Here is a 13,529-nt window from a genome sequence, read left to right as displayed (position 1 = left end):
TAATAAATGATTATTTTGATGTAATTGAAGTTGTCATATTACTTTGCACAAAATTATTAAAATAGATTTTAAATCCTAAAGCCAGCCAGCACCTACTATTTTGTTGTTGTTTGTTAATCCTCCCCTGATGATATTTTTTTCCATTGATTTTTATTTTTAGAGAGAGTGGAAGAGAGGGGGGGCAGCAGAGGGAGAGAGAGAGAAAGAGAGGGAAGAGAAAGAGAAGATAGAAGAGAAGAAAAGAGAAGAGAGAGAAGCTTTGATGTGAGAGAGACACATCAATTGGTTGCCTTCTGCTCACACCCCAACTGGGCCATGGATCAAATCTGCAGCCCAGATATGTGCCCTTAACCTGGGAATTGAACCTGGGACCCTTCCAGACACTAACAATTGAGCACACTGGCCAGGGCAAATTAGGCGGCTGGTGGGGAAAGGCGGGGACGGGGAGTAGGTGCTGGCTGGCTTTAGGATTTAAAATCTATTTTAATAATTGTTTATATTGAATATCAGGTTGTTACTTATAGACTAACTTTTTAAAACAACTAATTTCTAAGGTCAGTAGAATGGTACTAAAGTTAAAGATGGAGGTGAGAGGGAAGGAGTCTTACTCTTCTAAGTAATTTGAGGCAAGAGAAGCTCCTTATCTGCCTTTGGACAAAGTCTATTCACATTCAATGAAAAAATATCAGGTCCCTGCTATTTGCTAGATGCATTCAAATAAATTGTTTATTTCTGTGAAGTGAGGATAATAATCCGCATTTTATAATGAAGAAAATGAGGTCCAGATAATTTAAGTTACTGGCTCCCCTCTCCTTAATGGAAGTAAGTATTAAAGTCAAGTTTCAATCCTAGGTCTTTTGACTTCTAGGTCCTTGCCTCCTTTACTGTAATTAATATTTTATCATTGTGACAATTTCAGTCTATCGTTTTCATTACATTTCCTGCTCATCTGTTAGCACTTACTTGTTACTCTCCTTCTCTCCCAGACAGGATTAGGGGGCCTCCTATGGAGCACTGGGCATGCCCTATTATAACGCATCACGTTGTACTGTAATTTCCTGTTTGTCTGCCCTGGCCATTAGGTTAAAGGCTGCTTGTAGATTGGATCCAGTTCAGTGTTGGATCCCACCTCCTATCACATTCCCTGGCACATGGAAAACAGTCAGTGACATTTATCAAGTGAGTCAATCTTCACAGCAATCCTGTGAAAGCAGTTATTCTCTCCTGTTTTACAGAAGAGGGGCCTGAGGGTCAGAGAAGTAAAGAAACTAAACTAAGATCACACAGCAAATTAAGAGTAAATATAGAGCCCGTGTTTTCAACTCCAAAGCTTTGCTCTCTCCACCAAATACAGCACAATTATCATTGCTGGGTCTGCAGAAGAGGTTTTGTGGATGGTTGCCGTGGCTTGGAGTATACTTAGGCAGTAGAGCAGATTACTTGGGGGACTTGGACATGGCCTTTTACTCAGAACACCAGTGTTTTCTGGGTAGCTCTGGTGGTCCCTGTCCCATCCTTGGCTTACTGTTGCCCTCCCAATATCTTCCTTGTTGTGCCTTTTCCCCAGGTGAGATTTTCCTGCTGCTCTGTTCTGTGTTTCTCTTTTTCTGACCCACCACCCATTTTCACTACTCACCCTCCCCCACTTAATAATCAGTGTCAAACCAATAATTTTTGTTTACACTTGAGAATGTTATTTTGCTGTTAAACCAATAAATTGCCGTAATCTGCTGCCAAATGGCAATAATCAGAATCTGGTTTCAAAAGGTTTGGATTTCAGCAGGGCTGCCCACAATGTCCTTTGAGGCATATAAATTAATTATAATTAAGAACCGTGTGCAGATGTTAGGAGAAAAACTTTGAACAATTTTGGTGTCTGCTCTTGCAGATATTAAGGAAAACATGAGTGGCTGTTGCTGGTGAGAATATAGATAATCATTGATGTTTGTATTGCAAACTTCTATTAAAGTGTACACATCTGAAGTGATTCATAATCCTTTACTAGTTATCTGTACAGCTCTTGTATCAGGAACTTGGGTGACTGTAGAAGTGATATTTCTGCTTTGCACAGACGGCAGAAAAGAACAAGTCAGAGAGAACAGCCTGCTTTTACCACTGGGAGTGTTGTAGAACAAGGAAGGAGTTCAGGTCTGCATGGACCCAGTATAAACAGAAGGCTCTTATTTCAGCAGAATAATTTATCTGCTGAAATAAGTTTTAGGTTCTAAGTCAAGAAATTAAATGCCCCATTGACCTTTGCAGCTTCTTCTAGGCGTCTAAAGGACTATGGTCATTGGAAGGGCATCTCTACCTGCACCGCATAAGAGGACTTGATGGTCAAGGGTTTGGATCATTTTTACCTGTATTTTTTCCCTCTCTCCCATCTCTCCTATTCTCCTCTGATCAGATACTTTGCCATAAGTGCCTTAACTAAGGCTCTGTTTTCTTTGACCTTGTCTTGACATTATTTGTTGTGGCTGTGGTATGTTGAAATGCATTTGTGGTTGGCCCTGCACAGGAGTGCATTTAGATAAGTAAATGCCCCAGCAGGACCAAGGAGCACTGTTTATTGCCATGTCAATCACTACATTAAAAATGGAGTTAGCATGTTTGTAAGATGTCCAGGTGGACTTTTCTTTCTTTACTGGTTTTATAGGTACACAGTCTCAGAACCTGCCTCCACTCCCCACACTCCCAGGATTTCTTTCTTTCCTTTCTGAAGAAAGAGCAGGGGCAAGGGAGCTCAGAGCTCTAAAAGAGTAATGGATGATGGTAATATTATAAGAAGGAGGAGAATAACAGTGCAGAGAGAAGTTTTAGGTTCTAAGTCAACTGAAATGAATGGTTGGTACCTTTTATATGTTATTTTTACAGATTTAGATAATATTGAGATGATGTTTAGCACATCCTCAGTGCATTTGGAGGAGTGAAATTGGGTTTCCAAAAATCCTGCATGTATAGATGTATTTCATTTGCTAGAAATAGATATTGGTCTTATACATCAAAATGACATTAAATAGTAGATGTTTGACATCTGTAATACCCTCCTGCTTCAAGTGGTTGTTGAACACATGCGTTGCCTAAGCTAAGCATTATGACTTAAAAGCACTTCTTTGGTTCAACATTTGCTCTGAGCCTATAAATTTTAATTTAGAAAGTATAACTTAAAACCCAAAATTGACATGGAACTTAAAATTTTAAAAAAAGTTAATTAAAAAATGTACTTTGGATCTGTTATGCAGAGTTGAGTTCATCATACTTCTTAGTTCATGGCACATTTTCATTATTGGTTCACATAAGGACATCTTGTTTATTGATTTAGTTCTTTGTGTATCTTTATTCTTCTGTATGCATTTTAGAATAAGTTAATAAAATTCTTTTGAAAATCCAGCTATTATTAATGACAGCAATCGCCTTGAAGTTATAGATGAATTCAGAGTAAAATAGAACTCTAAGATACTATGTTATCATACCTGTGAATGTGGTATATGATTACATTGTTCAGGTCTTCTTTTATAGCCTTTAATGGAGTTTCACATTTGCTCTGTTAGATGTCTTATGCATATTTTAGTTGCTTGTGCTATTATGAGTTTATATTTTTTAGTTGGTTAAAAGAGAGCTATTAATGTTTTCTAAGAGTATCATTTATCTAGCAACCTTGCTCCACTCATATTAATACTAAGCGTTGGCCTGGGGACTGAAGGGTCCCAGGTTCGATTCTGGTCAAGGGCACATGCCCTTTTGTGGCTTGATCCCCAGTAGGGGGCATTCAGGAGGCAGCCGATCAATGATTCTCTCTTATTATTTATGTTTCTATTTGTCTCTTCCTCTCCCTTCCTCTATGATTCTTTTAAAGAATCAGCTTTTTTCTTCCTTTCTTTCCCTTCTATTTCATTAATTTCTGCACTTCATTATTTAATTCCTTATTATTTAATTCCTTATTTATTATCAGTAAAAAGTATTAAAAAAGAGAATACTAATTGTTTTTAAATTCTATTGGATTTTCTATTCTATTGGATCTTCAGATAATGCTAGTTGTTTTCTTTTTTCTTCCCATTCTTAAAACTTTTATTTTTGACTTATTTTATTTACCATAGCCTCCAATAGCAGTGACAGCACAAACCTTGCCTTTTTCTCAATGTCAAAAAGAATGTGATCAAGAGTTTTTGGTGTATACTCTAAACCAGGTAAAGACTGATGATCTCCTTCATTTCCTGTTATTGCATTTTTTTAAAAAACATTTACATCATGAATAGATATTTTCCCCCTTAATTAAATGTGTTTCTGTCATGTTTTTGAGATATCTGTTTTTGAGATATCTCCTTTAGTTCATTAATATAGTGATTTATTTTGATGTATAGTCTACAATTCAGCCATCCTTGCATTCCTGGTATGTCATATTTGATCATGTTCTTTTTAAAAAATGCTGTTTATTTTGGCTAGCCAATATTTTTTTTAGGTTTTCCCCCCCTCTTTATGTTCATAAGTGAAGGGGAACTATGATAATCTTTTCTTGTACTACAGTTATCTGGATTTTCTTCTTTTTCTATTTTATTCAACGTGTATGAGCAAGGCTTATTTCTTCTCTTAAAAGTTCGGATTTCCTTTATAAAACCATGTGCACTTGTTTTACTTCCTTTTATTTTGACAGAGGTGGGTTGGTTGAGTGGGGAGTAGAGATGGGAGGTGGTTATTGGTGGATTAGGATTGGGAGCCTTGAATAACCATTTTATTTTCTTTAATGGTTACTGTTATATTCAAATTTTCTTTTGAACCCCTTTTTGCTATTTTTATTGTATATTTATACATCACTTTAAAAAGTATCCATTTTTCATAATATTATTTTATTTTAAAAATCTTATTGTATACGATGCTGTTTTTCCATTTTTATTATGAATTTCATTTGCATTTTTTTCTGTTTTACCTTGAGTGATCTTGTCAGAACTTTATTGTAGTCTTTTTAAAAAATATATATTTTATTGATTTTTTTACAAAGAGGAAGGTAGAGGGACAGAGAGTTAGAAACATTGATGAGAGAGAAACATCAATGAGCTGCCTCCTGCACACCCCCTTTTGGGGATGTGCCTACAACCAAGGTACATGCCCTTGACTGGAATCGAACTTGGGACCCTTCAGTCCGCAGGCCGACACTCTATCCATTGAGCCAGATGGGTTAGGGCTATTGTAGTCTTTCAAAGAATCACCTTTTTTCTTCCTTTCTTTGCCTTCTGTTTCATTAATTTCTGTACTTCATTATTTAATCCCTTATTAGGGTTGATTCTGTTAATTGTTCAATAAGTGAAAATTTAGTTACAATTAATTATTTTGTATTTAAAATTTTTGTTACAAGTGAATTTAGAGGCATAGATTTCTCTTTAAACTGTTTTAGTTGTACACTAGACATTTCCATATTTAATATTTTTATTGTCTTTCTTTCAAAGGATGTTTTAGTTTCTCTTTTGATTCCCTTCTTACCTTGGTTGTTTAATAGAAAGTTTTTTTAAAAGTTTTGGATATGTGATATTTTTAGCTACTTTAAAAAATTTATTTGTGCCGGAACCGGTTTGGGTCAGTGGATAGAGCATCAGCCTGCGGACTGAAAGGTCCCAGGTTCGATTCCGGTCAAGGGCATGTACCTGGGTTGCGGGCACATCCCCAGTAGGAGATGTGCAGGAGGCAGCTGATCGATGTTTCTCTCTGATCGATGTTTCTAACTCTCTATTTCTCTCCCTTCCTCTCTGTAGAAAATCAATAAAATATATTTAAAAAAAATTTGTTTGTGATTTAATTACATTATAGAAAAATGACAATTGTTTTAGATTGATTCTTTGGAATTTACTGAGGCATTTTTGTAGATACAATATTTTTTTACATACTTAAAAGAATATGTAGTCTGTATTGTACGTGAATTTCTAGATATCTGAACTAGTTCAAACTTATTACTCATGCTGTGTTTTTCAAAAAATTATTTATGCCTTTGTTTATATTTTGTCTATTGGATTTATTTGTTACTTCCCATGATAATTTTAAGTATTGCTTTACACACATTAAGCCTATAATTTTATATTCATACTAGAGGCCTGGTGCATGAAATTCATGCATAGAGGCAGGGGGTGTCCCTCAGCCCATCCTGCAACCTCTTACAATTTGGGACACCTCGGGGGATGTCCAACTGCTGGTTTAGGCCTGATCTCACAATTCAGGACCTCTGGCTCCTAACCATTTGCCTGCCTGCTTGCCTGATTGCCCCTCACCACCTTGGCCTGCCAGCCTGATAACCCCCTAATTGCTCCCCTTCCAGCTTGATTGATGCCTAACTGCTCCCCTGCCAGTCTGATCACCCCCAACTGCCCTCCCCTGCTGGCCTGATCACCCCCAACTGCCCTCCCCTGATGACCCCCAACTGCCCTTCCCTGCTGGCATGATGGCCTGCAACTGCTCTCCCCTGTCAGCCTGATGGCCTGCAACTGCCCTCCCTGCCGTGACCTGCCTCCTCCACTGGGCCCTGCCTTCATCTTGTGATGGCCATCTTGTGACGGCCATCTTGTGATGACATTAGGGCGTGATGCGTGAGGGCGTGACAACCACCTACGCTATTATTAGTATGATTTTTGTGTCTTCTTGGTACTAAATTTGACATCTCTCATTGTCACTTTTTAAAAATATATATATTTTATTGATTTTTTACAGAGAGAAAGGGAGAGAGATAGAGAGTTAGAAACATCGATGAGAGAGAAACATGAATCAGCTGCCTCCTGCACACCTCCCATTGAGGATATGCCCTCAACCAAGGTACATGCCCTTGACCGGAATCGAACCTGGGACCCTTCAGTCTGCAGACTGATGCTCTATCCGCTGAGCCAAACCGGTTAGGGCTCATTGTCACTTTTGATGTTTTTACCTTTGAATTTATATTGTCTTAATATTAAAAATTTGATAGATATTCCTACATTGCCCTCCAAAAAGGTTATGCTCTTTCTATTTCACTTGACATATACTATATGAGACTCCTTGTTTCCCCCTATTTTCTGAAGTGATAAATTTTAGGCCTTTGCATCCTAGCTTTCTGTCTTTATTGGGAGCTTGGGGAACTGGATCTGATGCATAGTTCTGGCACTTTTAATCTTCATTTTACTCACTGCCTATCATATATTAACCACAATCTCCTTAATTTTGTTACTCCAAATGGTGTCCTGACTGCATTAAAAGGTAGTACTTGGAAAATTTCACTTAATCATCCATTTAAATCACATTTTATTCTTTCTGTTGGGGTTGCCTCAGGACTCAGTGTTTTTTTTTTTGTTTTGTTTGTTTTTTCCTGAGGACAGGGTTGGTTCAGATTCTCAATCAGATGTGTCTTCCTTTGGAATCTACTGTGGACAGCAAAGTGTAGACTGGTTCCTGCTATAGTTACCATGTACCAACTATAGGCATGAATGTAGGCTACTGTGGTCTTTTGCTTGCTGTAGATCTGGGGACCACTCAGCTCAAGCCTCAAGGAGGCAGAGGGCCGGGAGGTGAACATCTGACTCTCTGATCCGGCTGCTTTGTTCTTGGCTCTGTTTGTACACCCTAATGCCTGAATTCAAGGCCTGGTTTGGGGGTCTTGAGCTTCACTGATTCCCATTATCAACCCTGGCCTGAATGACTATTCATTTCTGCTACACAACTGGAAAACTGTCAGTAGAGTTTGCTGTTACTCTGAGACCATTATATGACATATTCTCCAGGGCGTTATAACCATCAGGGAACTGATATCACTTGCCTCCTGTGAGGCTCCTCTTTACATTTCTCTTAGCCTCTGTCTATCATTCCATCACCCCCACTTCCCACATGCTGACTTTGTGCTTTCATAAATAGCTAGCATCCTTGAACAACTTCTATAAAAGCTTAAAGGTAACATCCTTTCCTTCAAAGCACTTCCATATTATTATTTGATCCTCACAAAAAGTCTTTCAGGTATGTAGGTTAGTACATTATCCTGATTTCACCAGCGAAGAGATAGAGACAGTGATTAAGTGATTTGCCCATCCTCAGGCACTTAGTTAATGTGGAACTGATATTAGACACAGTTTGTTTTTGTTGGTGATTTCATTCTTTTCTTAATTTTTTTGTTCATTCACTTATATACTTATAGTGAGAGGCAGCAAAATGGAAAGATCAAGGGTTTTGGAGACAGACAAACTTTGGTTTGAAACTTGACATCTCTTATTAGCTGAGTGACCTTGGTCATATACTCACCCTCTCAGAAGTTGTTTTCTTCTTTGTAATATAAGGAAAAATTATGACTTATAATGTTCATATGTGATTTAGCACTGCATGAAAATTACCTAGCAATCATAGCATTTGGCATATGGTAGGCTATAGGTAAAATGTTACTGTAAGTATATAATATGTAAAATAGGTTATTATAGTTAAGAAATGGTCAAATATTGACAATTTTATAATGGTAGAAACTCAGTGGCTACAATTTATTGAGTCCTTCCCTTTTGTATATGAGGCCCAGCTATACCCCCAAAATGCAAATCGAAATGAGACAAAGTCTTTGTGTTTCTGTGTCTTCTACTAGACCAGTGATGGTGAACCTTTTGAGCTCAGCTTGTCAGCATTTTGAAAAACCCTAACTTACCTCTGGTGCCATGCCACATATAGAAATTTTTTGATATTTGCAACCATAATAAAACAAAGACTTATATTTTTGATATTTATTTTATATATTTAAATGCCATTTAACAAAGAAAAATCAACCAAAAAATGAGTTCGCGTGTCACCTCTGACACGCGTGTCATAGGTTCGCCATCACTGTACTAGACTGTGGTTGTGGAGGGTAGAGCCTGTTTTAGTAGCATCCCCAACACTAACAACAATGTCTACTAGGTAGTGGGTGCTCAATAAATGCTTTCTGAAGTGAAAAGTTCCCTGCCTACCAGGAGATTACCAACTAGTTAATTACATAGTCATATAATTATAGTAAACTTTTACAGGTATTTAGAGAGACACATACAGGCTGTGGTGATAGTGAAAATGAAACAATGCTCAATTCTACTGGGGGAGTGTGAAGCACAGTGGAGAGGAGGGGGCAAAGCATCATAGAGCAGGTGCCGTGATTAACTGTGGTCTGTCTGTGGAAAGAAGCAAAACCAATTTGCTTATCTTGAACTACATACTTTCTCTCAAAGAAGCCCCTTCTAACGTGTGCAATTGAGTTTGTATTCAAAGAAGCTTCTTTGTTTGTTTCACAGTCCCTCTCTTACTGGTATCTCCCATAATGTATTGCTTTGTAAAGTGCTTTGCTCTATTCTGAGTATAAAAGAGATGCTCAGGAAAACCTGATTCTATTCTCTGAGTGTCACAACTCGCCATTGCATAACAAAGTGCAATACATTGTGTGAGAAGAAATAGAGGAACACAGGAGATGTTTTAAAGAGAATAAATAAAACATCAAAACGGGAGTGTGGAGAGTGCATTAAAGTTAATGAACTGTCATGGCAGAGTGGACCACTTTTCAATGTGACGGAAGCTGATTTAGCGACTGGTATCTAAATGATTAGAATCCATTGGAATGAAGTTAGCTGCTAAGCCCATTTACTGCTCCCTTTGCCAGTACCTTTCTTATTTTCCTCCCACTGCCACTCTTGCCAAATTCTAAATCTTCTGGTGCTCCTTGAGAACCAGTCCTTGAAATTGAACAGATTATTATTATTATTTTGTCAATAGCTCTTTGAGATGCTAAACCCATTGGTCTTACTTTGAATATTCAGTGCTGCTCAACACTGTATAGCACTGCTCTGCTATATAGAGTTGAGGAGGAGGAATTCAGGCCCTGGCTCTAAAGCTTGATTGGGACCAGCTAATCAGCATAGGCTTCCAGGGCTCCTGTGGTCATCCCCTGTTTCCACAGAGACACGTAGACCAGAAAACTGTCAGGAGTCAACTTTGCTCAGGTGTGAACCACTGAGCTATTCATCTTATTTGCAAGCGATAGACAAGGCGATAGATAACAGGTTTCCGTCTTGGCAGTGTGGAAGGATGCCTACAACGACAAGAGTTCCAAGGTTCTTTCTGCCAAGAACTGGATTGGATTTTGTGCTTCTTCAGCCACAAAATGTCCCCAGCATCTTACTCCCAAATCATTAATGCCCTTTGCAGTCAGTCTGCTCAGCCTGAACATCCTTATCTCTCTTTACTCAGCACCATCATTATTGTTTTCTTTTGCTAGCTAAACTCTCAAAGTTTATAGATCCCTAATATATTAATTTTTCCCCCCAAACAAGTAGGAGATATTTGGTGGCATTTTTATCCTTGATTACACTCCCTCTCTCTCTTTGGAGAAGAATGAGAATTGCTGATTCTGGTTTTGGGTGCAGTTTGTAGAATATTTCCTTGGTGTATAAAAATGCTAAGTTTATATCTTGGCATGCTGGCATTTATTGACCTTGGGAACATTACATAACTGTTTTAAGTTTCAGTTTCTCCATTTGATAAATGGGGATGAAATGACTAGTTTATAGGGTTTCAGTGAGGACCAAAGAGACTCCATATGAGGAAATGCCTAACACAGTACACAGCACATAATAGAAGTACAATAAATTATTATTTAACACAAAGCAAAACAACTGAAGCAGGACCAGTTCTACTGAAATAAAAGGAGCTGTTGGAAAACAGTGAGAAATATAAAGAGAAATCGCAAAGCTGTATATAGAACTGTGTCCTCAGTCTTGTGCACAGTGTAAGATTTAGGGGCAAATAGGGAAGTAAAAAGTAGGAGTTTGTTGTAGGTAAAAGGTGGTGAATTGTATGGAAACATGGGAAGTCATTTCAGGGAAGTCACTACTGTAGGATGGCATGAAACATTTTTCAAAAGTGCCTCTAACATACCCTGGGCCTGGTGCACAGTTGGTTGGAGTGTTAGTGGCTCTAACACTATAGCAGTTATCAGTAGTATTTGTTGAAATCATTGTACTTTGATGCATGAACAAATCAAAATAAAATGACTTCTTGTGGTAATGGGTGATTTGAGAAGCAGTGTGATGTAATACAATGGAATACAAATTGGCCTAAAAATCAAAAGATCTGGATTCATATTTGTTTCACAGAAGTGGTTCATGGTTTTGGATTTCTGAGCTTTTTTGAGCCTTAGCTTCAGCATCTATAAAATGGGGATAACAGTACCTTTCTTATTTTCCTCCTACTGGTTTACTGTAAGGATAAACTGAGATTTTTTTTTAAAGTACTGCCTACATATTGGCTGTTTTTTGATTTAGTATTAAGAGCCAGATACTAAAAGTGTTGCTGAAGAATTTTCAGGCTCTTGTCCTCTTTGAGGTGAACATGAAGTAAAGGCAGCGAGAATATGGGGTTTATGTATGTGCAGCTCTCTATATCTAGCTTATCCAGACCATGTTTTTCTGCTAGCCTCTGCTAAGCCCATTTTACTGCTCCCTTTGCCTGGCCCACACCATCCCCTCAGCCCAAGAGCAGTTCAAGGGTGAATTGGGATAGGAGTGCCAAGGATCATGCAGCAACAGCAAGACCCCCCTCTTGGAGACTCCTGTGTTTGTGCACTTGGCATTACTGCCTGGACCACTTGCATCCTCGTTGCCTCATTTGTCTCTGTCTGTTTGCTGCTAATGGCTCTAGCAATAGCATCTTTTATTTTCTTGCTCAAGGATGTCAGATGCTTCTGAAAGCTTTTTTCTCTCACGCTGCTGAGAAAACATGAGATTTTAAGAGACTAGGCTAAAAGACAGAAGTAGGGTTTGATGACCAGCAAAGGCCCTCGACGTGCAGTATCCAGTCTCTTCAAAGACAGGTCCTGGGGTGTGGGTTGTGACTTAACCATGCTGTCTTTGCCTTTTCAGGGAGTCGACGAATTGAAGATGAAGCCCAGAGCAGAGTGCTGTTCACCCAAGTTTTGGTTGGTGTTGGCTGTCCTGGCCGTGTCAGGCAGCAGAGCGCGTTCTCAGAAGAGCCCCCCCAGCATTGGCATCGCTGTCATCCTCGTGGGCACTTCAGACGAGGTGGCCATCAAGGATGCCCACGAGAAAGATGACTTCCATCATCTCTCTGTGGTGCCCCGTGTGGAGCTAGTAGCCATGAATGAGACTGATCCAAAGAGCATCATCACCCGTATCTGTGACCTCATGTCGGACCGAAAGATCCAGGGGGTGGTGTTTGCTGACGACACTGACCAGGAAGCCATCGCCCAGATCCTTGACTTCATTTCAGCCCAGACTCTCACCCCCATCCTGGGCATCCACGGGGGATCCTCTATGATCATGGCAGACAAGGTAAAAGCGGGCTGCAGTGAGAAGAATCTGGTTGGTTTGAATGAAGAACTAAATGATCCATTTGTTTTGATGCAAAACTGAATTATGAAAGATGGAAGGTTGTTAGCCAGAATGCACTGACTGGATAGACCAGGGATTAGTCTAATTGCTTGGAGATGAAAGGGAGGGAAAGATGATGTTATCTAGTGATGCATAGAGTTTTGCACAGCTTTGTGTGTCCATTTCTTTGTAAACGGATTCCCTGAAATGACTAAGAGATAGAGAGACTTGTAGCTCTGTGATCTATTTTCTTCAAATACGTATATGAATAGCTCCTTCAAAATTTTATTTTTTTAATCTTCACCTGAAGATATTTTTTCCATTGATTTTTAGAGAAAATAGAAGAGAGAGGGAAATATCAATGTGAGAGAAATGCATCAATTGGTTGCCTCCTACATGCGCCCCTACTAGGGCTTGGGCCGGGGAGGAGCCTGCAACCGAGGTATGTGCCCTTGACCAGAATTGAACCCAGGACCCTTGGGTGTGCAGGCCAACACTCTAGCTACTGAGCCAAACAGGCTAGGGTGCTCCTTCAAAATTTTAAAATAAGGTGTGCTCCATTCTTCCTTCATAATACATATGTTTACCCATATCAGTTTCAAGAATATGAAACAAAATCTCCTTTGAGGTGGGTAATTATTTTCCTTGAGGATAAAAATATCACAGAGAAGTACTTCTTGCTAAGGTGTCCATGCTCATCACACATCAGTCTATGTATTTGAGTGGATTTTAACCCATGGAACCAGTAGCAGCTTCATTTCCTCATGCTTACATTGGAAGGCAATAGGTCTGTAACCTTGCTTGCACGTTGGAATCACCTAAACAGCCTTAAACACCACCAATGCCTGGTTCCGCCCCCCAAATTCTGATTATTGGCCTCGGGTACTGCCTGAGGTTTAGGATTTTTAAAAGCTCCCCTGTTGACTAAGGCTGAGGACCACTGCTTTCAGGCCTCAAATATATCTAGTTGCTCCTACATTAATAGTGGATTGTCATATGATACTGTTCTCTGGCATTGACGCCTATTCTCTAACCACAAGTTTGTTGTGGTTATGTTTTGTTTTCAAATTTTAAACTTAATCAGTTATTTTTTCCTTCCTTGATTGCTTATTGCTGAGGTGCAGCACTTCTCACTATATATTGTCCTTCACAGTTATTTCTATCTCAGGTGGATTCATTTTACAAGTACAATATATATAT

At 39.0% G+C, this 13,529-nt stretch overlaps 1 protein-coding gene across 2 annotated transcripts in view; it reads left to right on the top strand.

Annotated features, from left to right (window-relative positions):
* Positions 1-13,529, top strand: part of GRIN2B (glutamate ionotropic receptor NMDA type subunit 2B) — a 416,163-nt gene that overhangs the window by 110,583 nt on the left and 292,051 nt on the right. For both annotated transcript variants that reach the window (XM_015570169.1, XM_015570170.1), the window contains exon 3: positions 11,862-12,290. In XM_015570169.1, coding sequence (XP_015425655.1) covers positions 11,880-12,290 — 411 coding nt within the window. In that variant the 5' untranslated portion in view covers positions 11,862-11,879. The remainder of the gene's footprint in view (positions 1-11,861; positions 12,291-13,529) is intronic.

The sequence above is a fragment of the Myotis davidii genome, unplaced genomic scaffold (genome assembly GCF_000327345.1).
Source record: "Myotis davidii unplaced genomic scaffold, ASM32734v1 scaffold205, whole genome shotgun sequence".
Classification (NCBI taxonomy): domain Eukaryota; kingdom Metazoa; phylum Chordata; class Mammalia; order Chiroptera; family Vespertilionidae; genus Myotis; species Myotis davidii.
Note: the sequence above shows the minus strand (reverse complement) of the source record. Positions and strands in the feature narration are given on the sequence as shown.